At 36.4% G+C, this 15241-nt stretch overlaps 1 protein-coding gene across 1 annotated transcript in view; it reads right to left on the bottom strand.

Annotated features, from left to right (window-relative positions):
- LOC122033634 (mitochondrial Rho GTPase 1-like) overlaps positions 1-13284 on the bottom strand; it is a 36250-nt gene extending 22966 nt beyond the window's left edge. The window contains exons 1-7 of the mRNA XM_042592700.1: positions 12925-13284; positions 12717-12849; positions 12476-12625; positions 11349-11525; positions 10967-11218; positions 10115-10183; positions 9253-9308 (exon numbers count right to left, since the gene is read on the bottom strand). Of these exons, the coding sequence (XP_042448634.1) occupies positions 9253-9308; positions 10115-10183; positions 10967-11218; positions 11349-11525; positions 12476-12625; positions 12717-12849; positions 12925-13151 (1064 nt within the window). The 5' untranslated portion in view covers positions 13152-13284. The remainder of the gene's footprint in view (positions 1-9252; positions 9309-10114; positions 10184-10966; positions 11219-11348; positions 11526-12475; positions 12626-12716; positions 12850-12924) is intronic.
- Positions 13285-15241: the final 1957 nt, after the last annotated feature.

The raw sequence follows: 15241 nt of genomic DNA, 5'->3' as shown, positions 1-15241 counted from the left end.
ATTATTTAGAATATTTATAAACTATAATTATATAAACATATATTATATAAATTAACAATTAAAAAAATATAATTTATATAATTATTATATATAAATTAGGATTAATTTATATAATTATTATGGATAATAAATTTTTTATTTTAGAATCAATTTCAGATTTGGAACCATATATTAAGATATTTACCTCTCTACTTTTAGATTTTTTGCTTCCTAAGCATATGAAATACATATTTTTGTTGCTATAAGTATCTATTATTTATGCCTAGAAAATACTTTAGATTACCTATCCTTTATGTTAGAAGTTTTGAAAAAGATATTCTATCAAATTACATAAAATTAATATATAATTTATTTTTAAATTATATTTAATAACATATTTATCTAATGATTATTTTATGATATATATGGGCACGACATCATATGGTACTAAAATTGTATCGTTTTAGTCTGGGACTGAAACTTCAACACATGTCGAGATTTTAAAACTTTCTTTCACTTGCTCGTTTATGAATTTATTTGGCAAGTTTCCCAAACCACACACGGAGTTTGGGTATTCTTAAATAGCACACAACAATTCAGGATACTAAAAGCATGCTCCTTAAAACCAAAATGTCCTAAATACACCATGTCTGGCACACAAACACCTCCCTTTTAAATCAATCCAAACTAGAATAGTTAAAAAATATCCTATCTCCACCGGTGTTAAACTAAAAGTATGCATAACATAATATCATGGATTGAAATGTCGTTCTGTGTCGGGCGACAACAACAATTCAGGATACTAAAAGCATGCTCCTTAAAACCAAAATGTCCTAAATACACCATGTCTGGCACACAAATACCTCCCTTTTAAATCAATCCAAACTAGAATAGTTAATAAATATCCTATCTCCACCGGTGTTAAACTAAAAGTATGCATAACATAATATCATGGATTGAAATGTCGTTCTGTGTCGGGCGACACGGACGGTTTTTACAGTTCCGTCGCCCGACCGAAACTAGCATCTTAAGATTCCCCGTCTTAATGCATTGCAGGATGCCTCCGACAGAGCCGGAAGCGACGCCAGAAGTGTCGCCGAAGGCGCCGGAAGCATCGTCGGGGGCGCAGGAAGCGTCGCTGGAGGCGCCGAAAGAGTCTTGCGATGCCGGAAGGTCAATCTTGACCTGCTGGAACTTCTTCACTAAGTATCTGATCAATCCTTTGACCCACTTGAACTTTTCTCCTCGTGCCAAGTGTTTGGTCAATCCTTTGACCCACTTGAATTTTTCTCCTCGTGTCAAATGTCCGATCAATCCTTTGACTCACTTGGACTTTTCTCCTGATGCCAAGTGTTCGATCAATGCTTTGACCCACTTAGATTTCCAAACACCAGGTATCCAATCAACATTGACCCACCTAGATTTTTTTCATTTCTGACTTCATTCACCAGGACTTTTCACCACCTGACTTAATTCACCAGGATTTCCCTTTACCTAGCTTCACTCACTATGGCTTTTCACATGGCTTCACTCACTAGAATTTCTCATCACTTAGCTTCACTCACTAGGACTTTCATCTACCTAGCTTCACTCACTAGGACTTTTCACTTGACATTACTCGCCGGAACTTTTCATCACCTAGCTTCACTCACTAGGACTTTTCACTTGACATTACTCGCCGGAACTTTTCATCACCTAGCTTCACTCACTAGGACTTTTCACTTGACATTACTCGCCGGAACTTTTCATCACCTAGCTTCACTCATCAGGATTTCCATCTGCCTAACTTTATATACTAGGGATTTTCACCTGGTTTCACTCACCATGACTATTCATCACCAAGTGTCCGATCAACACTGACCCACTTGAATTTTTATCTTCTGTCAACCTTCCCGTTGAATTTACCCATGCCTAACTTTCAGTTAGAACTTCCCAGTCAAGTATCCGATCAACCTTGACCTACTTAACTCTTCTTCACATCAAACTGGTCAAACCTTGACTAGAAGAAAATTACACCAACAATCTCCCCCTTTTTGATATTTGACAATACGTTTAAATTAGACTAATCTCATAGCCTCAACTTCTTCTTCATGTCAAAGCATGAATGAGAGTTGCCTACATTCTCCCCCTTAACATAAGGGTTTCACAATCTCCCCATGTGAATATGGAGAATATCCTAACTTAAACCCTACATTCTCCCCTTTTTGCACACATCAAAAACTCTTCTCCTTAGGAGTCATCTCATGTTGTTCACAACCTCACTTATTGTTCACAACACCACAATAATGGTCTCATACTCATCCTAGAAAATTCATAACAATGAAAGTTTCCAACCTTCAATTATTTCGTTGTTTAAAAAAAATCATTCATGTCTTTAAGGAATAACTCCCCCTCAAAACATGCTCTAAACTTCTATCATTGCACCAACAATGACTTGAAGTTTCTAAACCTTTAACAAACCCAAAATATAAAATTTTGAGGTTCAAAAATAAACTTTAAAACTAAATATCATCCTAAACTCCAACTTAGGTGATGTTTAGTTTAAGAGTTTGGGAATAAAGCAATGGATTCATTCCCAAATCTTATATTTGGCTGATGGGAATAAAATTAAAATCTTCGAATGAAACCCAAAAATTTGGATATTGATAAAACCTACCTCCTCCCTTGGGTTTTGATGGGAATGGGAATGAGAGTTAAGTTTTGGACGAAAATACCTTTAATATATTTGTTCAATCTTTCTTTCATATCACTTTCTCTTCGTGCTCTCTCTTATCGTTCTTTCTCTCTTCCAATTCTATCACCACACTTTCTCTCTCATCATAATTTCTCTTTCCTCAATTTCTCCTATCATGCACTCTCTCTCCTCATTGTCCCCTCGGGACGGTCTAGTGGCTAGCGCATGAGGTGTTGCCACCATGAGGTCTGGGATTCAAATCTCAGCAAAGTCGAGGTAAATATCTCTCTGATGTGTTAGCCATTATTCCAAAGGCTAGTAGCCACCTGTGATTTACCTCCTCCGTGTTGGCCCTGGGATGGGTTGGCGGGGGCGCTGGGGGCGAGCGTATTCGCCTTTTGTCACCATGCACTCTCTCTCCTCATTTTCTCTTATCATACTTTCTCTCTCTTTATTTTCTCCTATTACACTTTCTCTCTCTTCATCCTCTCTCACCATGTTTTCTCTCACATCACACTCTCTTTTCTCATTTTTTTCTCATTACACTTTCTCGCTCATCACGTTCTCTCTTATCATATTTTCTCTCCTCATTCTCTCTCATTACACATTCACTCTCTTCTTATTTTCTCTCATGACTCTTTCTCTCTCTTCATTCTCTCTCATAACACTTTCTCTCTCCTCATCCCCTCTCGCCATGCTTTCTCTTCCATCACACTCTCTTCATTTTTTTCTCATCATACTTTTTCTCTCATCATACTTTCTCTTTCTTCAATCTCTCTCATCACACACACTCTCTCCTCATTTTCTCTCATCACATTTTCTCTCTTCATTCTCTCTCATCACATTTTCACTCATCCTCTCTCATTATGCTCTTTCATCACACTCTCTTTCCTCATTTTCTCTCATCACACTTTCCCTCTCTTCATTCTTTCCCATCACATTTTCTCTTTCATCATCATTGTCTCTCATTATATTTTCTCTCACATACAACTTTCTCTCACATCTAATTTTTTCTCTTATTTTCCTCTAAGCGTAAAAAAGGAAATTTGGTTTATTCCGATAGAAAATATTCAATTAACCAAACATTATTTTTAAAAGTGATATCTATGCTCATACCCATTCTCGTTCCATAATCCTATAATTCTCATTCTCATTTTGATTCCAAGGAAAGAACCAAACGTCACTTTAGTCTTCTTTAATCATTCCTTTCTTGTTTCAACAAAAAAAAAAAACTACCCTTAAATGCTTACCTAAGCACTTCCTATGGTTAGGAATAGTTATCACGACCAAACATGGCTTAATGAACTGAAATCAAACTATTTAAACCAAAATCAGCATTCTTAATCGATTGGTATCAGCTACCAATCGATTACAGCCTCTCTTAATCGATTAAAGTTGGAATTTAATCGATTATCGAGTGTTAATTGATTGCTCTAATCGATTAAGACCTTTAATCGATCATATTGATCAATTCTGTGAGACATTGTGCTCACATAAATTTACCTTAATCGATTGACCTAATCAATTAAGGTGTGGTAATCGATTGTCTCAATCGATTATCATAACTGAATTTCTGATTTCAATTTTGACAAAATTCAGAAATACATAAATAATTTTATAAAATTCCAAAAATCATGAAAATTCGTGTAGATATTAATTATGTCATATACTATCATGGAAAAATAATTTTTTAAGAAAATACATCTCATTTTCAAAAATTGACACAAAGTTAGAAACTCTTGAAAATTTAATATTTCTTCCAAGTTTGTATCTAACTTCCAATAGTGATTACTATCAACAAATAGTTTTCACCAAGATTTTCCAAAATATTTTTGAAATCATTTTCAAAATCAAATTTCCAACCATGATTTTTGAGCTAAATGCACATAACTTGTACATTTACTTTCCCCATGATTGGATAACATATAATCTGTGTTTTGATGAAATCAAAACTCAAAAAGATACACTAAATCAATATCTTGAGTTGTGTTAATCCTCGTAACATCTCACTTGTATTTAATATGCACCAAAATGCATACAAGCCAACCTATAGTCCTTGTAAGATGTAAATTTTGATTTTGCCCTAAACTAAGGAATCGTGAATTTCTATATAGGCATTTTAAAAATTGATAATCCACCTAGGATATCACTTGTTGATTAATGTCATTGTCCTTTACAAGAAATTAAAAGAATGCATGATGATTTATGACATACATCAAGGATGAGTTAATTTTCAAAAGAAAATAAACTATAGTTATATGATTCATGTATAACATAACATGGTATTTTTATTTTTAATAACAAGTATGAATGCAAATTTATGATGTCATGACATATGATTGGCAAACAATCATAGCAATTTAGCATAAAGGAAACACCTAGATTATCTATCTAAGTGTTTCTATCCTTAAACAATTTCCTAAGTTGTCCTTTCTTCTAAGAAAATGTCAAAATCCCAACTTGACAATTTTTTTTTTTGGACTCTTTCCTAATTGTGTCAATTTTAATAAATCTAAATTTTCAAATTTTGGTACATTTTACTCTTTCAAAAGAGTAAACATTTAAACCTACATTTTCGAAGGTTAACAAAACTTTGAAAATGTCTCCATGTGTTAACTTCACCAAGATTGGGTTAACTACCCTTCAAATTAGAATTGACACTCTAAATCCATCTAGGGTGCGGAAAACACACTCTTCAAAACTCAAAACTTATTGGTACTCTTGGGTGTGCTAGGTACTTACTGGAGATAACTTTCCTAATTACCTTCCTAATGACCTTTCTAGGCTTCTTAGAAACCTTGGTCATACTAAATTCCTCTAGGTCAACTCTAAGGATAACTTCCCTTTGACCTTCTTAGTGACCTTTTTAGGCTTCTTAGAAGCCTTAATCACATTGGTCTTTTCAAGGTTAATTTTAAGGATAGCCTCCCTTGAAACCCTAGCTTGACCCCTTCCATAACTATATGGAACCCTATGATATGAAGTCACATTCTTCTTGGTTTTAGATCTATATCTCAAACCTCTCTATCATTGGACAGTTCTTGTCTATCTATTTTAAAATATTTTCCATTCTTTTAAGGGTCTTTTCTAATTTATCAAATCTTGACCTCAAGACTTAATTTTCCTTCTCTTGTAAAAAGCAAGGTAAGGCTGTGTACAATGAATTCTTCCCCGGGACCCCGCATAGTGGGAGCCTCGTGCACCGGGTTGCCCTTTAAATCCTTAGAATTGGGTGTTTCATTAACCCTTTGGACATTTTTATTTCTAGACATATATCTAGAATTCTTAGAATGTTTGCCTAGATCATTTTCTACTTTCCTATCCTTAGGTAAGGTGGTTCTAGCATAATATGCTACATGTTTTTCTTTAATCCTATCATGCTTCCTATTTTCATGATAAATAGTATTAAAATAATATAAATTATTACTATCATGTTTTTTATCATTACTTAAAGGAATTGTATCAGTAAAAGATACCTTGGGTTTGTTCTTAAGAGCTCCCCATGACTTGTGCTTCTTTCCTGGTTCTTGGTTCTTGGTTCTTGGTTCTTGGTTCTTGGTTCTTGGTTCTTGGTTGGATTCCTCCTCCTTTTGATATTGGTTTTGATAATGTCCCTTTTGCTTGCAAGAAAAGCATATAATATTTTTCTTACCTTTTCGTACCACGGGGCCAACTTCTTTTATCTTCTCTTGCCCTTGAATGTCATTTAACCCTTCTTCTTGATCGACTTTGAACATTTATTCTTGTAATTCCTTTTTCCTTACACTCAAAACAAATAATGTAATCTTTATTATTACAAATTGAAATTGTTATACCTTCAACTTGTAGAGATGGCACATGATCCTCCATTTGATTCGGATATAAAGACTTCTTCTTGATTTGGCATTGATGATCCATGCTCCCCTCAATCCTTGAGATAGATGTTTCTTCCTCTTCACCCTCTGATGTTGAGCATCTCTCAACCTCCGAATCCTCATGCACATGAAACAAAGAGTATGCTCCTTCTTTGCCTTTATCGTTGCACTCCATTGAGGATGAATCTTCATGGAGCTTCACCAAATTATTCCAAAGCTCCTTTGCATCGTGATAGTCTCCAATTTGGCTCAAAATGTTGCTCAGCAATAGATTGACCAACAATTTGGTCACTTTATCATTGGCCTCGCATCTTCAAATTTTCTCCTCACTCCAATTACTTCTCTTGATGAGCTTGCCTTTTGAATCCTTTAGAACTTCAAAGTCTTTCATTAGAGCAAACCATTACTCTATCTCTATCATCAAAAAATTTTCGATCCTTGATTTCCAAAGATCGAAGCTTATCATTGTGAATGGTGAAGGCACCCTTGTGTCAAATCCGAATCCATCTCGGAAATCTATTTTGAAGTTTGAGCTCCTCTTGATGAAGTATTTGACTTGTTGAAATTTTGGTTTCAACATCTTCTTTCTCTAGCTCGTTGCCCTTCCAGTGATGAGTCCAATGAAGAGTCGCCTCGCTCAGATACCACTTAGTAGGATACTACGGAACTAGAGGGGGGTGAATAGCTCGCTTGCTTCGAAGATGATGATTTACAGTGAAATACTCGAAGCTAAGCTCCTCCAATGTTAACAAATAAGATTTACTTGGTATCCACATCAAATGAGGTGATAAATCTAAGGATCCACGCACACCTCTACACTATGAAAACACTCCTTGGAAATAATCCTGAGGTGGAGAATCCTCGTACAAGCTCAAGAACAAAAATACAACTCAAAATAAGGAAACAAATACAAATACAAATTGAAAAACGCCTTAGCACTTTGAAACTTGATTTGCTTAAGCTCTTCTTACTTTAGAATGTCTCTTGAAGGTGGGAAATGCAACAACACTGGTCTCCCCAAATCTCAAGAACTGGAGTCGAACGCTCTGGGTGCAACGGTCACGAAAAACCCTTTTCTAGGGTTATCGTCGGAGCCTTAATCGCTTAAGCTTTTCCCTTAAGCAATTCCACCTCTGCAATCCGCTCAAAACGACTAGATTTTCACGCTTAATCGATTACCCTAATCGATTAAGCCTTCCTAATCAATTAACCTAGTCGATTAGAAAGTTTTTTATTTGCGCAATAATTAGCAGTAAGCGATTAAACATCCCTGCTTAATCACTTACCGTAGCATCTGTTTCCACAATGAAACGGCTTAAGCGATTAGGGTAATCACTTAAGCTATGGTAATCAATTAGCTTAATCGATTACCAATCCCTAACTTCTAATCCTAAGTCTAAGGCTCCTTTACCTAACATTCGGTCAACCGTGACCTTTAGGACTCCTTGCCAAACATCCACTCAACCTTAACCTGCTAAGACTTCTTCACCAAGTATTAGGTTAATTCTTTGATCGACTTGGACTTTTCTCCGTGTTTCAAGTGTCTGGTCAATCATTTGACTTACTTAGATTTTTCTCCTCGTGCCAAGTGTTTGATCAATCCTTTGACCCATTTGGACTTCCAAACATCAGGTGCCAGGTCAACCTTAACCCACCTAGATTTCCTCATGTCTGATTTCACTCACCAAGGCTTTTCACCACATAACTTCACTCACCAAGATTTCCCTCTGCCTAGCTTCACTCACTATGGCTTTTCACCTGGCTTCACTCACCAAGATTTCTCATCACCTAATTTCACTCACTAGGATTTTCGTCTGTCTAGTTTTACTCACTAGAGATTTTCACCTGACTTCACTTACTAGGACTTTTCATCACGTAGCTTCACTCACTAGGATTTCCATCTACTTAGCTTAACTCACTAGGATTTTTTACCTAGATTTACTCACCAGGACTTTTTATCACCAAGTGTCCGCTCAACACTGACCCACTTGAATTTATATCGTCTGTCAACCATCCCATTGGGCATGTCTTTACCTAACCTCTAGTTAGGACTCCCCAGTCAAGTATCTGGTCAACCTTAACCTATTTTACTCTTCTTCACATCTAACTAGTCAAAACTAAAGGAGAATTATACCAACAATCTCCCTAAACGGACAATTACACCTGCAATTTCCATATATTGCCAAACATCAAAACTCGAACATCACAACTCAGGGTTGAGTCAACTCAAGCTTAAGTTAACTCAAGCTTAGTCAACCTCGTCAATCTTGACAGAAATTGCACCAACACCCCCCCCCCACCCCCGCAATCCGCCGCGGCCACCCACCGTGATCCACCGCTACCCCGCGACGATATTTTGATGATCAAAAAATAATTTTTTCATTTAATTAATTTAAACAATTCTCACGTTTGATATTTTAAATAGGCTTTTATAAACGTTAATTAAATTATCCCAATAAAATATATAAAATATATATTATAAACTATATCAACTTAAAATTCAAGTCTAATATATTCCTAAAGATGCTAACATGAATTGACCTTGTAAACTAGCTTCATTTAAGTAAGTCAACTAGATTTTAAAGCAATTATTGAGTGCTATAATGATTTTACCAGACAAAATTTTTGTCAAGCAGATCGATGTAAAGGATAAATAAATGTGCAAAATATTTTTCTTGAATCTAAAGAGAGGAAAATCATTGTATTTCTAATGCAATATATTTATCTATTTGTGGGATAACTTACTTTTCTGGAGCAGTTGAAAAAAGCTCATCGAGTTCAGAAGGTCGCAAAGCCCCATCCTACCAAATGATCATATACATATTTAGGTTGTATTAAGTAACCATGATGAAGTATAAGAATAAACAATGCATCATCAATCGATAAATATGACTGTGTCCCAACAATTCATAGATACACTATTCCAATTGATTTTCAATAATCTAAAAACAGCAGTCTTGAACTGTTGATAAAGAAGTAAACACTGAATTATCTCAACTTAAAAATTGAATCAAACCTAAACTGTCAGCAAGGATTTCCATTCAAGGACAATAGCTAAACACTGGAAACTGAATTATCTTAACTCATCAGTGCTTGGTGCATGCAATTGTGAAGTTGTGTACAAGCAAGTTAACCCATATACAACTGAATCATTTTCATTGGTTTCGTGATTAAAATGCAATTGTGTTGGGCTGCATCTCATCTCAATCACATACATTTGACCAAACTATGATACATCAATATAAGTTACATGTGTTATGAAACCAATATTTTGGCAATGAACAGAACAAAAAACCCAATGAACTTCCCATTTCTGAATTAAATATACAAAACAGAGAATCTCCATATAAACAAAAGAATACTAATTTCCATAATATAAATGGAGACATTCAATCTGTTTAGTTGATGGATTAACAGGAGGGGGGAGGAAAAGAACATAAAAGCACATGAAAATTTCCCCTCATTATTCAACGCATTCTTAAGATGCCTATAAAGGAGCAATACAACAATACAAATGCAATAAACAACTAATTTATTCACCACTGTAGAATCCAAGAAATTAAATAGAACATGTCCTGATATCAGAAGAGATATAATGATTCCATACACTGTCAATATCAAAAATGTGGAAGATATCCTTCAGGAAATCCAACGCTTCATCTCTCAACTCTATGGTCTGCAAAATAATAATAATAATAATAATAATAAAAAAAGTCACTTAAAATGTAATGCATATTCTACCAGGATAAATACGAACTGAAAATTACCATTTCACAATTTTGAAGAGAAATCATCAAATTATATCTATGAACCAATATTTGGCTCAAAATAAGCACCAAGCAGTTGGTTATAAAGATGGTGAAAGAAAAAATTTTGTTAATAGCGGAAGGAATGAACAATGGAGTAGACAGAGGAGATCCTAGATGGATATATCAAGTAAAAATAGAAGCATTGGTGCAAAAGGTGATATCGCTCACCCCAAGCGCCCAGTATCGCCAATCCCACAGTAAGGTAAATCACAGATGACATTTTGCCCTAACCCAGCGGCCCTTTGCATGGGAAGGTCAAGCACCTAACGAGGTATTTTGCATCGACTAGGAATTGACCCCAAGGAAAAATAGAAGCATGCTAAGATATAAGTTGGAATTGCAATTTAGAGTGCAAACATAAAACTTGGGATACCTAATGCCACTGATGGGTTCTCTTGAACACTACTCAGTACCATATTGATACATGTGCTCCATGCTAATCTGATTGAGCACTGAAAGAGGAACCCAATCAAGATTACAAGCCTAGCATGGAACAAGAACAACTAACAAATTTGAAGTTGAAACTTTTCCAAACAATTTTTTACCCTCGCATCTAACTAGGAAAATTAAACAGTGAATACCCACAGGAGCCATTTTAAAACAATCTTGGATCAAATAAAGCAATGAACAGTGATAAAAATAAAGAGCACCTGATCAGAAGCAAGTTTGAATGTTGTTGGTAGGAGTTCATCTTTGAGTTTAAGATCATTATCATAACCAAACTTCCTCAGGACCGACCAAGTTGTTTCTAGGCGGCCCCTTTCTATGAAAAGAGCATGTAAAAAAAGAAACCCAGTCAACGTTAGCCCACGGTCATTAACTCCTTCAGGTATCTTCTCTTGGACAACCCTCTTAACCCCCACAATTTCGGATGGCTGGAGAGGAGCATTAAAACATCTAACCTGAAAGCTTTTAACACACAATTAATATGATTTATCAAATAAATTACTAATAACAAACCCTGTTCTAAAATTCATTTAATGAACTTAATCTAGTGCAAGAAAAAACAACATAGGTAAAACATAGAATAACCTGGAAGTTATTCAATTCAGCATCACTTAGTGCACCATCTCTATCATTGTCACACAAGATGAAGATTCTTTTCAAGGCCCTTGTACATCGGGGCTTCAATGATTGTGTCTCCTGATCAAAAAGTGGAGCAGTTGGATGAAGAACTGCTTTCTGAGCATAATAAAAGACTTCTTGGACCTGAAGCAAAAGAATATTCCCAGACAAAATATGATTATACGATAAAATCAAAAAATGATTAATAAATCTAAGCAGTTGACATAAACTACGAAAGAGAGCTGATAGTTTATGGCATGGCATATAATGTTCCAAAAATTGTATTTACAACTGCTTGTGTAAGCATAGTATGTAATAGGATTGAAGCGGTAGACGTACAACCTTCACGTACAAAGTCCACAAAAGATATGGCTGTACAGCTTCCACATAAGATATGTCAATGAACTTTGCACAAGCATTATGCACGAATATTTGGTTGTAGACCTATAATCTAATTCCACCTAATAAGGTTGATCATAAGAAATTGACATACATGTTCAAGGATCTCATGTGATTCACTAAGCTTCCACAATGATAATAAGAAATTAAGACATACCTGTTTTCTAATTTTGTATTATGTATGTTCCTAAAATAATTGAATTATAGTTTCTAAAATAATTGAATAATAGTTGCATGATTTTGAGCACCAAGAACAGTTGCAATTACATTTGTAGGCATTCTCCATTGGTATATGTGGCATGTTACATCGCCTAGTGCATTGGACAAGTCCTCCAACACTGGATTTTACTAGCACCGATCAAAGAGCTAGACATCCACTTTCAAGTTTCGTAAGTTAATATATGGTGGTCAACTCATCAGATGAAGCAGAAGTAATGTGTTCTCTAGTGAGATGCTACAAGAATACCAAAGCATCGATTACATATTTGCACAAACAAGAGCATTAAATTGCATGAGAATAGTAAGAAGGGATGATGTAAGAACTCCTAGCAAATCAACAAACTATGCAGAGCCTTGCCATTGTCTATCTCAACCATCAATTAACTGATTTAACTGAGCCTTATGTCCTATCCTGATAATATAAATACTAGCCAGATGTACCAAAGAAACAACTAAAATATACAACCAACTCAAACCTGAATCTGTCTGAGGGCAGAACACTCTATGCATGTCTCGATCTCCCGGAATTGTTGCATGATTGGAGCCATAACCTGGTCCAGACTAACTTGTTGCGGATCATCCCGGAGGTCAAGCTTGCATCCAACCACAAGTACTGGCACCTTTACCTGCCAATCCGGTAAATCAAATAGAAGAGATGAAAATAAGACCTATTAAATGCAGAGCTAATCCGTGTGAAGAGAGGCATAATTAGAGAACCTCCAGTCGGCGGAGTTCGGGAAGCCAATAAGTACTCAGGCGGTCTAGGGTGGAAGGTCGGTCGCAGGCATAGGTCAAAACAATGACATCGGCGGCCTTGCAATCCGCAATCAGCTTTGCTTTGTGTTCGGGTCTGGAACAGAACGGCATCTGAACGTAAGTAAAGAAGATGAAGATGAAGAAAGGCGGTACATTTGTGGGTACGTACCTGGAGGAGGTATCGATAATGGTGATGGGGACGCGATCCGGGTAGTAATCAGAAGGGAGACGAGTTGGGGGCAATACGTGGGGCACGTTCTCCGGGAAAGACTCAGTGGCGACGGCTACGATGAGACTAGACTTACCGGTGCCGGCCTCCCCCACAACAACCACCCGGACGTTCGCCTGGCCGGCGAAGTTCCCTCCACCAGCTGCTGCAACTGGATCACTGGCCATTAAAATCGATTGATTTGGCAAATACCTGCTAGAGGATGGTGAGGGATTGACAGTCGAGAGGCGGCGCCGAGGAAGGTGTCCTAATTAATGAAGGCGTGCGAGGGCTTGGAGGCGAGGCAGAGGTTTTAGGGCTGTTTGGTATCGGTAAAAATGCCCCCTTTTTTCTTTGTTTTTTTTTAATATTTATTATTATTATTATTATTATTACATAAGAAGCGATAAATCAAAATAATGAAAATGAATTAATTAAAACTGAATAAATTAAATTTTTTAACTAATTAAATCGACTTAATTTTATAATAAAAATTAAATAAATTAAACCAATAAAATATCAATTAATTTAATTTTAATCAAATTAATTAATTTTTAATGTTTAACTCCATTTTAACTTCCTAAAATCAAGAAAACGCTTGAAGGAAGAGATAGGATGATGATGGTTAACAGTCAAAGAATTAATCATTGGAGAGCTCGTTATAACTGGTTCAAAAGAGTTGCGCGAGATGAATTGATAACCTTTTCCTTTAATCGAATATGAGTGATTGAAAGGTTGGGAATCAAGTGGAAAGAAAAAATAACATAAGAAAAAAAGGATTAATAAAAGTAGAATGAAAATAAGGTGTATTTGGCGCTACATATGGAGCTCACTAAAGATGCTGATAACGAGAGTTAGGGATTCTCCTGAGGATGTCCCACCCAACGTGACGTCCAACCTTAGTTGTCAAAGCCGTGGGAAGGGTGTCTGTTAGGAGGATCGACAGGATCCTCTCATGTTTTCTTGGAGTCGTGTTCGGCTTAAGTTGTCGAAGTTGTGAAGGAGGGAGAGCATCGAGGTAGAAGCTAGGAGGAGCTGGCGGCAAGAGAATTCCTCCCACATCCTCGTGGTGTCGACGTCCAGCCTAGATTGTTGAAGTCGCGAAGGGTGAAGGGCGCCAAGCGTGTCGAGCAAAAGGAGCCATGTGAGGAGCAATTGAGCGAAGGAATTAGGAATTTTTAATTTATTACCCAACCGATTTTAGTGATTTATTCTACCAGTGAAAAAAATCGATTTATTCGATTTAATCAAATTTTGATTTTTAAAATCTATATTGAACCGATTAAATCGATAAAACTGATACTTTTAGAAAAAATAAAAGGATCAGAGTAGACGATGAGAGAGAGAGGTGGTGGCGTCGATTCTCATATTGGCAGTGACATGTTGCATTGCCTAGCTAGCCTCACACGGAGAGGGGGTGATTTCTACTTCCCCGACGGTAGTAGCCTACAGTGTCACAGTTCCAACCTCTCGAGGAGAAGGGGCGCCGACGCATCAGAGATGCATAGGGTTCGAGAGGAAGAAAATGGACCGACTATGAAGGGAGATAGCGAAAAATAAAAGGATTAACACTTATGCTTAGATTTATATACTTAGGTTAATGAAATAAACCTTAGTTTAATTAAATCAATCAACTCTCATTTAAAGGATATTCCAAATAGACTTTCTCCTAGTCCAATAGATTCATTTTCTTAAAACGTATCATACATACTTTGTTTAAATCCCGAAAAAATTCTAAAAATTTTCAAAAATTATAAGGTTATTTTTCAATAATATTTATTATTTAATTACCGTATATTACAAAAGATGTGTTCCCTAAGAGGGAATACTAGGTGTTAGTATGACCTAGGGTTTCACTAAAAATCCAAAAGTCAAGATCAAACAGTCCAAAGACTATCAAACTATTTTATGTTTAATATTATACTTATGTGTTAACTCTGTGATACAAGTATAAATTTTTTGGACCAAGGTGATCTAGGTGTCTGGGACTAAGGCGCCTAAAAGGGATCAAGGCACTTGGGATCCAGTCGCCCTGGGACCGAGGCGCTTGGAAGGGATCTAGGGGCCTAGGACTAGATAAAGTCTCGAGTGATGAAGTTTCATCCAATTAATGCCACATTAGGGTTTGAGGCGCTTAGAAGAGATCCAGGCGCCTGTATATGGATAAGCTACAATGTAAGCGGATCGGATAGGCTTCGATTGAAGCGCTTAGAAGGGATCTAGATACCTAAAAAGGCCTATAAAAGAAGGGTGGTCAACCTTGACCCACCTGAATTTC

Source organism: Zingiber officinale, chromosome 11B (assembly GCF_018446385.1).
Source record: "Zingiber officinale cultivar Zhangliang chromosome 11B, Zo_v1.1, whole genome shotgun sequence".
Lineage (NCBI taxonomy): Eukaryota > Viridiplantae > Streptophyta > Magnoliopsida > Zingiberales > Zingiberaceae > Zingiber > Zingiber officinale.
This window is presented reverse-complemented; position numbering and strand designations above follow the sequence as displayed.